Raw genomic sequence first — 15123 nt, forward strand, 5'->3', positions numbered from 1 at the left:
CACTCATCATTATTCACAATTAATTCATGATTATCTGTAATCATGGTAGCATCCACATTAATGTACAAGTGTTCACAGACATATTCTCATTTACAATAAAAGTGATTCCAAAATTACATGATACATTATTTACCATGTATTTCTATTGGGCACAATAATCCGAAACAAACAGAAAATGCATCCAACAAGTGTGTAGAGTCACAAGCTTTATGTAGTCATAGCGTGCTAAGAATATAGGACCAAATACTAAACATTTGACTAAATGTAATACACTATTATGGAATTTGTCCAAATACTTATGACACATTCAAATGGGGGGACTAGCTATATACATAAAGCACTTTAATTTCTAAACAGTTAAACAGATATATATGTTGTATTGTCACCTAATATAAAACATTTGATCTCAAATCCAAAATGCTGTAGTATAGAGACAATTTCAAAGTTTTAGTGTCACTCTCCAATAAATACGTAGGGTAGTCTTATCGCTTTTACACGAAGCAGTATCATCTGAAATATTTTTATAACTATAACCAAGATAAACCAAAGCCTGTCGTTGGCATGAAGGTGGAGTAGAGGACTGAAGACCAGCAGATGGGTCTTGGTGGGAAGATGGCGGAAGTGGATGCCTAGTTTGAATCAAGCAGCGCGTCGAGCAAATTTTGTGAAGACAAATGTTCTGTTATAAACCATATACATACCATAGAAGAACAAGAAAGCCTGTCCTTTCCAATGGGAACAAATGAATCATAGTGGGCAGAACGATCAAGGAGGAGGGCTGAGCCAAGCACAAGCTAGCGAGGTCCTATTGGTGCATTCTAGCATTATTTGCATATTTCCGTTAGAGAAGGCGACTCTCTCTGTTAAGTGTGCATGTGCAATAACTCAATTTGCCCTTGCACTCCTTCTAAACAATGCTATTTTTAAAACTTTGGCAAAGGGTAAACTCAACAAAACTTAGTCCACAACAAAACTTAGTCGGGAGAGTGGAGTGGAAGATGGCGGAAGTGGATGCTGAGTTCGAATTAAGGAGCGTGTCGAGTAAATTTGGTGAAGAAGAATGTTCTGAATGGACAACAGTAATATAAAAAACTGGAATTAAAAGGAAATAGTCTAAAATTGGAGTGGTGGATACATGTTTAAAGGATAGTTGAGATGTGTTTGTTGAGTAAGGATGCATATGTGGGAAACCTGTTTGAGGTGTCGAAAAGGGTGAAGTATGCGCTTGGAAAAGTGGAGTCTGTCAGAGTGAGCAGGAGTGGTCTTATTTTAATTAATTGTATTTCTGAAGAACAGAGGAAGATTGCAGTGGGCCTCAAAATAATCCGGACAACAGAAGTTTTGTGTTTTGAAATTCGGAGTAGAGCACCCGTCAAAGGAGTCATCTCAGGGGTGACGATGAATGTTCAGGTTGAATAAGTAGCAAATACCTAAGCATGTGAAGCTTGGTTATGTAAGATACGCCGTAAGAGCTTTCATCCCCAAACCACTGCAGTGTAAGAATTGTAAAGGATTTGGCCATGTTTCAAGTGTGTGCAGACAAACAGAGTATACTGAAGAAAGGTGTGTAGAAGGATAACGGTGTTGCAATTGTGGTGGAGATCATGATTCTGAGTTCCTGGAGTGCCCTGAAAGAGTGAAGGAAATTGAGGTGGCAACAGTTAGAGGGGTCAATTGAATCTCCTATGTGGAGGCGATTAAAAGAATTGAGAAAACAAGTGATGCTCGTGAAGAGATGGTAGTGGATACACCACAGCCTGTAGTAAATGTTTGCTGCTAGACAAAAGATACAATGTGTGTTAAAAAGGTGGATTTTGTTGCGTTCATTGCCACAGTTATATACTGTACAGCACAAGTCTCAAAGAAGTTGAAGAAACTAGACATTGTGGCTGCAGCAGAAACGTTTTGGGACTCAAGGATTTTACATTGAAAGACTTGCAAGAAGGGGTACTGACGCCGGAAGACCAGCCCTCCAAAGTTCCCCTTGAGCCTGTGTAGGGATCAGATCTGTTTTATTTCTTTATTTTTAACAGAAAAGTTGTTTGATTTATTCATTTTTTGGTCATTTTTAGGTAGTTCAGTTTTTTGGGGGGGGTTCCTGTTTCCATCCCGCATTGAAGGTGGCGGGATGCACATTAAATTGTGTGATCGTGTCCTCCCGAGTGGTGCAGTGGTCTAAGGCACTGCATTACAGTGCTAGAGGTGTCACTACAGACCCGGCATCGAACCCGGGCTGTGTCACAACCGGCCATGATCGGGAGTCCCATAGGGCGGCACACAATTGGCCCAGAGTCGTCCGGGTTTGGGGAGGCTTTGGCCGTGGAGACTACTTGACTCATCACGCTCTAATGACTCCTTGTGGCGGGCCGGGTGCTTGCAGGCTGACCTCGGTCATCAGTTGAACTGTGTTTCCTCCGACACATTGGTGTGGCTGATTTCCAGGTTAAGCCGGTGGCTTTAAGGAAGTTTGGTTTGGCGGGTCATGTTTCGGAGGACGCATGACTCGACCTTCGCTTCCCCACATGGCAAGAAGCAGACTAATTTCAGCTAGTTTCATCTTGTTCTTGATACCATGCCTTGTTTTAAGGTGTTTTGAGTGATTTCATGTCAATGCTAATATGGCTCAAATTTTATAGCTAGTTACTGTAACCAACAGTATAGCTAGTTACTGTAACAATGTATTTAAGAGACAACAAGTGGGCATTGTGCAATTATTATATATACCAAAGTATATTGACACGCCTTCAAATAGAGGGGTTAGGGTGGAGGCTGTTATAGCTGCAAATGGGGGACCAACTCCATATTAATGCCCATGATTTTTGAATGAGATGTTTGACAAGCAGGTGTCCACATCCTTTTGGTCATGTAGTGTATTTTCCTTCTTTATTATTTTCCTCTAACCCTACCAACCCTCTCCCTAATTGGAGTAAACTAATGGAGAACAATACTTAGGCTTCTACTTCCAGCTTATACAGTTGAAGTCGGAAGTTTACATACACATAGGCTGGAGTCATTAAAACTCATTTTTCAACCACTCCACAAATTTCTTGTTAACAAACTATAGTTTTGGCAAGTTGGCTAGGACATCTACTTTGTGCATGACACAAGTAATTTTTCCAACAATTGTTTACAGACAGATAATTTCACTTATAATTTACTTTATCACAATTCCAGTGGTTCAGAAGTTTACATACACTAAGTTGACTGTGCCTTTAAACAGCTAGGAAAATTCCAGAAAGTGATGTCATGGCTTTAGAAGCTTCTGATAGGCTAATTGACATCATTTGAGTTAATTGGAGGTGTACCTGTGGATGTATTTCAAGGCCTACCCTCAAACTCACTACCTCTTTGCTTGACATCATGGGAAGTATAAACATCATTGGACCACGCAGCCGTCATACCGCTCAGGATGGAGATGCGTTCTGTCTCCTAGAGATGAATGTACTTTGGTGGAAAAGTGCAAATCAATCCCAGAACAACAGCAAAGGACCTTGTGAAGATGCTGGAGGAAACAGGTACAAAGTATCCATATCCACAGTAAAACGAGTCCTATATTGACATAACCTGAAAGGCCGCTCAGCAAGGAAGAAGACACTGCTCCAAAACAGCCATAAAAAAGGCAGACTACGGTTTGCAACTGCACATGGGGACAAAGATTGCACTTTTTGGTGTCCTCTGGTCTGCTGAAACAAAAATAGAACTGTTTGGCCATAATGACCATTGTTATGTTTGGAGGAAAAAGGGGGAGGCTTGCAAGTCGAAGAACACCATCCCAACCGTGAAGCAAGGGGGTGGCAGCATCATGTTGTGGGGGTGCTTTGCTGCAGGAGGGACTGGTGAACTTCACAAAATAGATGGCATCATGAGGGAGGAAAATTGTGGATAGATTGAAGCAACATCTCAAGACATAAGTCAGGAAGTTAAAGCTTGGTCGCAAATGGGTCTTCCAAATGGACACTGACCCCAAGCATACTTCCAAAGTTGTGGCAAAATGGCTTAAGGACAACAATGTCAAGGTATTGGAGTGGCCATCACAAAGCCCTGACCTCAATCCCATAGAAAATTTGTGGGAAGAACTGAAAAAGCATGTGTGAGCAAGGAGGCCTACAAACCTGACTCAGTTACACCAGCTCTGTCAGGAGGAATGGGCCAAAATTCACCCAACTTATTGTGGGAAGCTTGTGGATGGCTACCCAAAATGTTTGACCCAAGTTAAACAATTTAAAGACAATGCTACCAAATACTAATTGAGTGTATGTAAACTTCTGACCCACTGGGAATGTAATAAAAGTTGAAATAAATCACTCTACTTTTATTATGACATTTCACATTGTTAAAATAAAGTGGTGATCCTAACTGACCTAAGACAGGGAATTTTTACTAGGATTAAAAGTCAGGAATTGTGAAACTGAGTTTAAATGTATTTGTCTAAGGTGTATGTAAACTTCCGACTTCAACTGTACATACTACATACAGTACATTTCACAGATAGCATATTTTACATTAGTTATCTTTTGTTTGTTTTTAGTCCCAGTCTTCAGCTACCCTCAACCCCTCCCATCTATCTCTGAAGGCCATCCAGTTTTAATTTCTAGCTGACATATTTTTCTACTGTGCTGTGATGTTTCTGAACCTTTCTCATAGTCTCTACAGATTGTAAATTAAAGAAACAATTTTTCTAAGAGTATTATTATATTATTGATGGATTGACTATGACTTTTCAAATCACCCAGCAGGGCTATTTGCAGAGTTGGCTCCAAGTAAATGTTGCAAAATGGTGGCGATCACACTAGTTGACTGTCCCTCATGTACTGTTTCTACAGCATTAGTGGATTCCGGTGCCGCAGGAAACTTTATTGACCAGACCCTTGCCTTCTCTCTCAACATCACCTCATATCCTCTCCTTTGCCGGTTCAAGCCCTCGATAAATCGGCCATTAGGTTCCGAGACCATCACACACATCACCAAACCACTCACCCTCACTGTGGTGTCCATCCATCAGGAGAACATCACCAGCTCACAAGATCCTCCTTGGCTTCAATGCCACAACCCCACCATCTCATGGTCAAGGATGAAAATCAGACTCTTTACCCGAATGCCGGAGGACCTGCTTCCCCATCCCCTGTGGTTCCATGTCGGTTGAAAGTCCTGTGGTTGCCCTTCAGCCCAACATCCCGGAGGTAAACCAGGACCTGTGGGAGGTATTTTCCATAACACACGCCACCTGTCTCCCTCCTCATCGCCCCTGGGACTGTGCCATCGACCTGCTTGCAGGCTCTGCTCCCCCGCGCAGACGCATCTACCCTCTGTTGGTGGCTGAAACCCAGGCCATGGAAGATTACATTCATGAGGCGCTCCAACAAGGTTTCATCCGCACGTCCTGCGTCAGCAGGTTTCTTCTTCGTGGCCAAGAATGATGGAGGGTTAGGCCCATGAATTGATTACAGAGGACTCAATGAAATTACCAAGTACAGTTACCCTCTCCCGTTGATGCCGGCAGCCATCGAACAGCTCCACGGTGCCCGGTTCTTTACCGAATTGGACCTGCGGAGTGCATACAATCTCATCTGCATCCGGGAGGGGGATGAATGGAAGACAGCTTTTAGCACGATGTCTGGTCAATATGAGTTTTTGGTGATGCAATTTGGCTTAGCCAATGCTTCGTCAGTGGTCAAGGCATTCGTTAACGAGGCGTTCCGGGGCATGCTCGAACGCCAGGTGGTCGTGTATATCGACGACATCCTGGTCTACTCGGCTACCTTGGAGGATCACATCGCTCATGTCCGAGTAGTCCTGGGATCAGTTTCAGGAGCTGAGTGAGCAGGTGATGGCTCGGGTGGATATGAGAGGGGATGTGGATAGTATGAATAACTGGGTGAGAACAGTGTTAGTGGGGGCAGCTACTGAGGCTGTACCTAAGAGTTCAGGAAGGAGGAGGAAAGCAGTCCCATGATGGACAGAGGAGTGTGGGGCAGTGGTGAGGAGTAGGGACAGGGCATTTAGAATACTGAAAAGGACGTATAACTTCCAACATCTGATTCAGTATAAGCAGGCCCAGGCCCTGGTGAGGAGAACTCAGGCAAAGAGGTCATGTTGGCATCGGTTCTGTGATACTATTGGAAGGGCAACACCTGTGGGAGAAGTGTGGGGGATGATTAAGAGGATGAGCGGGGTCAGAAGGGAGTGCGATTATCCAGTGTTGACGAGGGGGAAGAATGTGGCAGTAACAGATGAGAAGGCAGAGACGATGGCCAAAGTGCATAGCTCAGCAAATTTGTCAGAGTTGGGGGAGAGAGAGAATGAGAGAAGAGCATCCCGGAGTGCTGGATAGGAGGCAGGATGTAAATGATGCATTAAATGCACCATTTCATGGTAGAGGTGAAAACGGCAATAGGTAAGGCTGGATTAACTTAACCTGGGAAAGATGAGGTGTGCTATGCTATGTTAGCCCATTTTAGAGATAAAGCACTGGATAAGGTATTGGTGTTGTACAACAGAGTGTGGGAGGAGGGGAAACTACCAGGCAGCTGGAAGGAGGCAGTAGTGGTACCAATCCGGAAGCCAGGGAAAGACCCAACGAGGCCAACAAGCTATCGGCCAATAGCTTTAGCATCACATGTCTGTAAGATTATGGAATGCATGATTACGGAGAGTCTAACTTTCTTCCTGGAGAGCAGGGCGCTGGTATTTCCACATCAGTGGGTTCATGAAGGGTAGAGGAACTACGGACCCAGTACTCTGCTTAGAAGCAGAGGTCAGGAAGACTCAGGTGAACAAGGATACTTTTTTGATTATTTGGAGAAGGCGTATGATAGGATGTGAAAGGAGGGGTTGTTAATCAAGCTTGATATTATGGGGGTAGGAGGAAGAACGAACAACTGGATAAAGGATTTCCTGTTGGGAAGGTCTATCCAGGTGAGGGTGGGGAAGTCTCTATCAGGCAGCTACCTGGTGGATTATGGTTCACCTTAGAGGAGCGTGATTAGTCCTCTGTTGTTCTCAATCATGATCAATGATGTTTACTCTCAGGTACAGACGGATATTGGGAGGTCATTATTTGCAGATGATGGGGCCTTGGAAGAGGGGAAGAAATGTGCCTTACATAGTCAGGAAGGTACAGGAAGCAATTGATGAAGTAGAGCGGTGGGCATTAATCTTTACCAGGAGGAAGATGAGGTATGCTTGAGGTTATATGGGAGAAACTTGGAGAAGGTGACACTAGACTGACCTGGGCAGAACACATTGAGAGAGTGGTGGGAAAGTGTTAGAAGGTGCTAAATGTGATGCGCTGTATGACGGGGAAGGAGTGGGGATTTTACAGGCATGCTGGGAACATGAGCGAAGACAGAACACAAGCTTTGGGTGGGTGGGTAATACCCAGACGAAGGAGATGTGACTGTATGGAAGGGAGTTTAGTCCAACAGTAGCTATTCCTGTAAATCCACCATGGCTACTCCTGACTCCAGTAGTTGATCTAGAAGTGTTGGAGAGACTACAGAGAGATAGGGAGGTGTTGATCCATCTGATCTGTTTAAGAGACATCTGGATACTGTGCATCAGGATTTTGTGGCCATTTACACAGATGGTTCAAAAGATCCAAGGACAGGATGTACTGGGTCAGCATTTGTAGTGCAGGAATGTGGGGTGGCAAAACACCAGTCTCAACTTCAACAGTGAAGAGGCGACTCCAGGATGCTGGCCTTCTAGGCAGAGTTCCTCTGTCCAGTGTCTGTTCCTTTGCCCATCTTAAGGTTTTATTTGCCAGTCTGAGATATGGCTTTTTCTTTGCAACTCTGCCTAGGAGGCCAGCTTCCCGGAGTCGCCTCTTCACTCTTGACGTTGAGACTGGTGTTTTGCAGGTACTATTTAATGAAGCTGCCAGTTGAGTACTTGCGAGGCGTCTGTATCTCAAACTAGACACTCTAATGTACTTGTCCTCTTGCTCAGTTGTGCACCAGGGCCACCCACTCCCTTTTCTATTCTGTTTAGAGCCCGTTTGCGCTGTTCTGTGAAGGGAGTAGTACACAGCGTTGTACAAGATCTTCCGTTTCTTGGCAATTTCTCGCAAGGAATAGCTTTCATTTCTCAGATAAAGAATAGACTGATGCGCTTCAGAAGAAAGTTCTTTGTTTCTGGACATTTTGAGCCTGTACTCAAACCCACAAATGCTGATGCTCCAGACACTCAACTAGTCTAAAGAAGACCAGTTTTATTGCTTCTTTAAATCAGGACAACAGTTTTCAGCTGTGCTAACATAATTGCAAAATGGTTTTCTAATGATCAATTAGCCTTTTAAAATGATAAACTTGGATTAGCTAACACAACGTGCCATTGGAACACAGGAGTGATGGTTGCTGATAATGGGCCTATGTACGTCTATGTATACATTCCATTTTTTTTTTTTTTTTTTAATCAGCCGTTTGCAGCTACAATAGTCATTTACAACACTAACAATGTCTACACTTTATTTCTGATAAATTTTATGTTATTTTAATGGACCAAAAATGTGCCTTTCTTTCAAAAACAAGGACATTTCTAAGTGACCCCAAACTTTGAACGGTAGTGTATATTCTACAATAATCCTGAAAGTCACCATTTCAATATAAAAAATATATAAACCAAAAATGAACATGTTCACTCAGGTATCTTTACTCTCCAGAAAAAGCAATAGTGTGTTTGATTCAATCGGTATGAAACATCTTGGCCGAAGCACTGCATTTGTCTGTGATGGGGTGGATCCCAGCCTGGATTGTTTGATGTATTTTTAATCAGAGAGGTGTGGCACCTGAAATGCTTAAATAAATATCTAGCTGTACAAATACAGTACATATGACAAAAAAAACTGTCAATGCCCCTGCACGGTCTCTCAACAAAAAATCATTTAAAATCCCTAAAAGTACATTCATTATTGTGCCATCTTCGTAACAGATTTTTTAGATGATTCTGTCTCTTGATACTTTTTGGATTCATTTGTGATCCTTAAAAATAACAATAAAATTCTTAATTATTGGCATTCCTCAATCAATACCGCTCAGAGCACTTACGAGAAGAGCCAGATGACTTACACTATATATAGAAAAGTATGTGGACACCCCTTCAAATTAGTGGATTCGGCTATTTCAGCCACACCCGTTGCTGACAGGTGTATAAAAATCGAGCACACAGCCATGCAATCTCCATAGACAAACATTGGCAGTAGAATGGCCTTAATAAAGAGCTCAGTGACTTTCAACATGGCACCTTCATAGGATGCCACCTTTTCCAACAAGTCAGTTCGACAAATTTCTGCCCTGCTATAGCTGCCACGGTCAACTGTAAATGCTGTTATTGTGAGGTGGATACGTCTAGCAGTGGTAGGCCACACAAGCTCACAGAACGGGACCGCCGAGTGTTGAAGCGCGTAAAAATCGTCTGTCCTCGGTTGCAACACTCACTACCGAGTTCCAAACTGCCTCTGGAAGCAATGTCAGCACAAGAACTGTTCGTCGGGAGCTTCCTGAAATTAGTTTCCGTGGCCAAGTAGCCGCACACATGCCTAAGATCACCATTCACAATGCCAAGCGTCGGCTGGAGTTGTGTAAAGCTCGCCGCCATTGGAAACGCATTATCTGGAGTGACGCTTCACCAACTGGCAGTCCGACAGACGAATCTGGGTTGGGCGGATGCCAGGAGAACGCTACCTGCCTCGATATAGAACACACTGTTCTATAGTTTGGTGGAGGAGGAATAATGGTTCAGGCTGGGCACTTAGTTCCAGTGAAGGGAAGTCTTAACGCTGCAGCATACATTCTAGACGATTCTGTGCTTCCAACTTTGTGGTAACAATTTGGGGAAGGCCCTTTCCTGTTTTAGCATGACAATGCACCTGTGCACAAAGCAAGGTCCATACAGAAATGGTTTGTCAAGATCAGTGTGGAAGAACTTGATTGGCCTGCAGAGCCCTGACCACAAACCCATCAAACACCTTTGGAATGAATTGGAACGCCGACTTGCGAGTCAGGCCTAATCGCCCAACATCAGTACCCGACCTCACTAACGGTCTTGTGGCTGAATGGAAGCAAGTACCCGAAGCAATGTTCCAACATCTAGTGGAAAGCCTTTAAATGTTTGTCATTTAGCAGACACTTTATCCAGAGCGACTGACAGGGGCAGCTAGGGTTAAATGCCTTGCTCAAGGGCACAAGGACATACTTTTCATCTAGTTGGCTCAGGGATTCTGCCACCTTCCCAGAAGAGTGGAGGCTGTTATAGCAACAAAGGGGGGACCAACTCCATATTAATGCCCGTTATTTTTGGAATGAGATGTTTGACGGGCAGGTGTCCACATACTTTTGGTCATGTAGTGTATCTTGAGCAGTTACTCTGCTGCTGCTGATGTTTGCTGCTCTCTGGATATCTGTCTGTAAACAATTAAAATTCAGGGAAATATTACACTTCACTCATCCAGTTTTAAAGCCTATGCTGTTGCCCTAAATCAAATGTAAATTTTCAAAGCCTATGCTGTTGCCCTAAATCAATCACACAGGCACATATAGGTTTGTTTCTATTGTCCTGTTCCCTTCTGGGACCGTTTCTCAGTAGTAGTATCCTCAGATGTCAATGATGGCAAAGATCTCGGGCTTGTCGATGTCATGGATCTGCATGGCTGAGTAAGTGATGGCCTTCACTTCTGTCCCCTTTAGGGACAATATACACATAGTTTAGTGACACTTTCAAAAATACAAACTATTGTAATCAGATAACTCCTGAATCAATGAAAACAGTCTATGCTTACTAATCATGTATGTAGTATAATATTTCAGTAACAGAATACATACAGTGGGGCAAAAAAGTATTTAGTCAGCCACCAATTGTGCAAGTTCTCCCACTTAAAAAGATGAGAGAGGCCTGTAATTTTCATCATAGGTACACTTCAACTATGACAGACAAAATGAGAAAAAAAAATCCAGAAAATCACATTGTAGGATTTTTAATGAATTTATTTGCAAATTATGGTGGAAAATAAGTATTTGGTCACCTACAAACAAGCAAGATTTCTGGCTCTCACAGACCTGTAACTTCTTCTTTAAGAGGCTCCTCTGTCCTCCACTCGTTACCTGTATTAATGGCACCTGTTTGAACTTGTTATCAGTATAAAAGACACCTGTCCACAACCTCAAACAGTCACACTCCAAACTCCACTATGGCCAAGACCAAAGAGCTGTCAAAGGACACCAGAAACAAAATTGTAGACCTGCACCAGGCTGGGAAGACTGAATCTGCAATAGGTAAGCAGCTTGGTTTGAAGAAATCAACTGTGGGAGCAATTATTAGGAAATGGAAGACATACAAGACCACTGATAATCTCCCTCGATCTGGGGCTCCATGCAAAATCTCACCCCGTGGGGTCAAAATGATCACAAGAACGGTGAGCAAAAATCCCAGAACCACACGGGGGGACCTAGTGAATGACCTGCAGAGAGCTGGGACCAAAGTAACAAAGCCTACCATCAGTAACACACTACGCAGCCAGGGACTCAAATCCTGCAGTGCCAGACGTGTACCCCTGCTTAAGCCAGTACATGTCCAGGCCCGTCTGAAGTTTGCTAGAGAGCATTTGGATGATCCAGAAGAAGATTGGGAGAATGTCATATGGTCAGATGAAACCAAAATAGAACTTTTTGGTAAAAACTCAACTCGTCGTGTTTGGAGGACAAAGAATGCTGAGTTGCATCCAAAGAACACCATACCTACTGTGAAGCATGGGGGTGGAAACATCATGCTTTGGGGCTGTTTTTCTGCAAAGGGACCAGGACGACTGATCCGTGTAAAGGACAGAATGAATGGGGCCATGTATCGTGAGATTTTGAGTGAAAACCTCCTTCCATCAGCAAGGACATTGAAGATGAAACGTGGCTGGGTCTTTCAGCATGACAATGATCCCAAACACACCGCCCGGGCAACGAAGGAGTGGCTTCGTAAGAAGCATTTCAAGGTCCTGGAGTGGCCTAGCCAGTCTCCAGATCTCAACCCCATAGAAAATCTTTGGAGGGAGTTGAAAGTCCGTGTTGCCCAGCAACAGCCCCAAAACATCACTGCTCTAGAGGAGATCTGCATGGAGGAATGGGCCAAAATACCAGCAACAGTGTGTGAAAACCTTGTGAAGACTTACAGAAAACGTTTGACCTCTGTCATTGCCAACAAAGGGTATATAACAAAGTATTGAGATATACTTTTGTTATTGACCAAATACTTATTTTCCACCATCATTTGCAAATAAATTCATTAAAAATCCTACAATGTGATTTTCTGGATTTCTTTTTCTCATTTTGTCTGTCATAGTTGAAGTGTACCTATGATGAAAATTACAGGCCTCTCTCATCTTTTTCAGTGGGAGAACTTGCACAATTGGTGGCTGACTAAATACTTTTTTGCCCCACTGTATCACAACCACTGTTGGATAAACAATCTTCATCAGGTCATAAACAGTAATGATGCCTTATGGCCAGGAGGGAGTCAGACAGCAGACCTCTTTGTGGTCAGTTTGCTCACCTGTGGATGCTTGACCAAGTTGAACTCTTCTCCCCACCTACAATAGCAGAGGAAAACAATGTGAGGCATGGAGGGAAGCTGAGAACGAACCAGAACTCCAGGCATAGGAACTCGGGGAGGAAGTAATGATAACATGCAACCCTTGTCTTTCTCAGGGGTAGAATGTTCCAACTAAAACCAACCCACCAAATCCCCTCAGACTGTTTCATCTAGGAGTAATGTACATGGCTCAAAAGTCAATGATCAATCACATGCGAGTATAAATTAGCACCACCTAGTGAGCAAAAACTAAATCCTGACGTGTAACTTAAGATCAACTTACCCAATGGAGCGGATTTTGAAGTGCATCCTGTCAATGTGCAAAACTTTAACCTCCTAGAAGACATACATTAAGTTAGGCAATACCTTATTATTGTAACTGCTAAATGAAATTGGTAGTTGCCATGTCTTTTTGAAAGCTTATTACATTTGAAGCATGAGCTATTTGAAGCAAACAATAGCGCTTTGGTAATGAACTGTGTTGTAAGGGATACAAGATAAATAAACACTTCTGGTAAATGTAATGATATGTTATCTTCCAGTTGTAATCAGGTTTCAAACCCATTTTTTTTTTTGCAATGCAATTCTGTGCATGCTCCTTTGACATCATACAATTATACATACAGGCACCAAGAAATCTATACATCTATTGATCGGGGGTAGGAGAGAGAGAGCGAGCTCCATGTAGCCTCACTGGAATTAATACGTTGAAGGCCCTTACTCTGGGAATGAAGAAAAGATCTGCACTGAATTTGAATAACCAGTCGTCTAGGAAGTGGAAGAGAAGAGATTCCATGTCATCACCTGGTCAGGAAACAAACAGACATAAGAAAGTATTCAATGCAATGGTAAGTAAAATATTGACCCATATGAAACATATTTACATTACATTTGTCATTTAGCAGACACTATTATCCAGAGTGACTTACATTAGTGAGTGCATATATTCCCCCCCCGTACTGGTCCCCCATAATGTACTCCAGACATGTTCTGTCCCTATGAGTATTATGCCTGTTTTCAGTCTGTTATTCCATCTCACCTTCTGACTCCACTTCTACTGTGTCAATGGGCTCCACCGTCTCTGTATCTGTCATATACCCAAACATTGCCATGGCACACTGCTCAAAGGCCTCCTCCAGCGAGTCTCCCCAAGAGTGGAGCCTAGGAACATACATAAGAGTTATGACACAGATGCAAGACAAACCCACTGGGTGTAACAGTTTAACTTTAGTCCGTCCCCTCGCCCCGGGCGCGAACCAGGGACCCTCTGCACACATCAACAACAGTCACCCACGAAGCATCGTTACCCATCGCTCCACAAAAGCCGCGGCCCTTGCAGAGCAAGGGGAACCACTACTTCAAGGTCTCAGAGCAAGTGACGTCACCGATTGAAAGGCTATTAGCGCGCACCACCGCTAACTAGCTAGCCATTTCACATCCGTTACACTGGCACAGACGTCAATTCAACGTCTATTCCACATTGGTTCAATGTAATTGAATTGAAATGACGTGAAAACAACGTTGATTCAACCAGTGTGTGTCAAGTTGGAAGCCACTCCGTACGGTCAAGTCACAGATCGCTGCTCTGCATTAACAGGTAGGCTTTGGGGATTTCACAATAAAGGTGTAACCACCACAGTTAAGGGTAGGAGCAGCAGTTGCTGTGGTTCATGGGTAGTCAGTCCACTTACTGTACATCAGCAGTGTGGTCCAAATCTAGAGAGAAACCAAATTACAAGATGAATAGATGGATAGATCAATTATTCAACTCATGTTACTACAATAAAGTAGAGTGGGCTATAGGTAAACATTCAATCCAATAGGTAAATATTCAATCCAATATGTGAGGGTATTAATCTACTAGGCCTGGCTACAATATAAATGTGTCAATGAAGCAATTTCTGATGGTAGAGCTCTCTCCTCCACTAAAGATACTCTTCCACTGAACATTTCAACAGAAACCCATTCATGTACTACCTGGTGAACAATCTCAAATCAGACCAAAGCAAGCTAACTAGCTAAAAATGTAAGTATAGCTTGTTATCAAGCATGTTCATAACAGATTAGCTACACAAGTTCGCAACTCACACTCATACTTCTTGTTGATCGCCGGGTATTTCGACTTGGTAGCTTTCTGTGACTCGGTGAGATCAAGCTCACGATCATCCATTGTGATTTCTTTAGTTGATTTGAACCCTAAACTACTGAAACGTATACTTGCTGTTGCAACATGTATTGTTTCAGGAAGTATTGTCAGTGTAGTGACCAATCAGGTACCAAAGATTGCTCTCCTTCTACTTCTTTGATATAATGGCGTTCGCAACAATTATATGTGTATTCCGCCACCTACTGTGCGGGTGGATAATAAAGATCCCCGAAATGAAATAATGCGGGGTAAAAATATAGTTTTTTGCTGTGTCGTCACTAGTTACCACAGCCACGGAGCCATACCCCCTCCCCCCCTTTTTAAAACAATTTATCTTATTAAGATTTGATTTTAAACCTAACCAATAACATTAACCACGCTTGCTAACCCGAGACTTAAACTAAGAC

The 15123-nt window shown here is 43.1% G+C and overlaps 1 protein-coding gene across 3 annotated transcripts; it reads right to left on the reverse strand.

Moving 5' to 3' along the window:
- Positions 1-10252: 10252 nt before the first annotated feature.
- LOC120023735 (protein archease) lies at positions 10253-15041 on the reverse strand. Of its 3 annotated transcripts, XM_038967808.1 has the most exons (7): positions 14659-15028; positions 14262-14286; positions 13610-13731; positions 13292-13374; positions 12854-12906; positions 12532-12568; positions 10253-10676 (listed from the first exon to the last, which is right to left on the reverse strand). In XM_038967808.1, exons 1-7 carry the CDS (start codon positions 14738-14740, stop codon positions 10590-10592), a joined length of 489 nt encoding a protein of 162 aa, XP_038823736.1. In that variant the 5' UTR covers positions 14741-15028; the 3' UTR covers positions 10253-10589. The 3 variants fall into 3 exon arrangements, with proteins under 3 accessions (XP_038823736.1, XP_038823737.1, XP_038823738.1); XM_038967809.1 differs by lacking the exon at positions 12854-12906 and having other exon boundaries at positions 14659-15041; XM_038967810.1 differs by lacking the exons at positions 12854-12906; positions 14262-14286; positions 14659-15028 and having other exon boundaries at positions 13610-13855.
- Between the last annotated feature and the right edge of the window lie 82 nt (positions 15042-15123).

Source organism: Salvelinus namaycush, chromosome 28, assembly GCF_016432855.1.
Source record: "Salvelinus namaycush isolate Seneca chromosome 28, SaNama_1.0, whole genome shotgun sequence".
NCBI classification, from domain to species: domain Eukaryota; kingdom Metazoa; phylum Chordata; class Actinopteri; order Salmoniformes; family Salmonidae; genus Salvelinus; species Salvelinus namaycush.

Excerpts from the sequence above, each read along its gene's own strand:
- LOC120023735 (XM_038967808.1), bottom strand. The coding sequence starts at position 14,740 with ATGGATGATCGTGAGCTTGATCTCACCGAGTCACAGAAAGCTACCAAG. Across the intron at positions 12,907-13,291 it reads ATCTTTTCTTCATTCCCAGA|GAGGTTAAAGTTTTGCACAT; the intron begins GTAAGGGCCTTC and ends TATGTCTTCTAG. Across the intron at positions 10,677-12,531 it reads ACTTGGTCAAGCATCCACAG|GGGACAGAAGTGAAGGCCAT; the intron begins GTGAGCAAACTG and ends TTGTCCCTAAAG.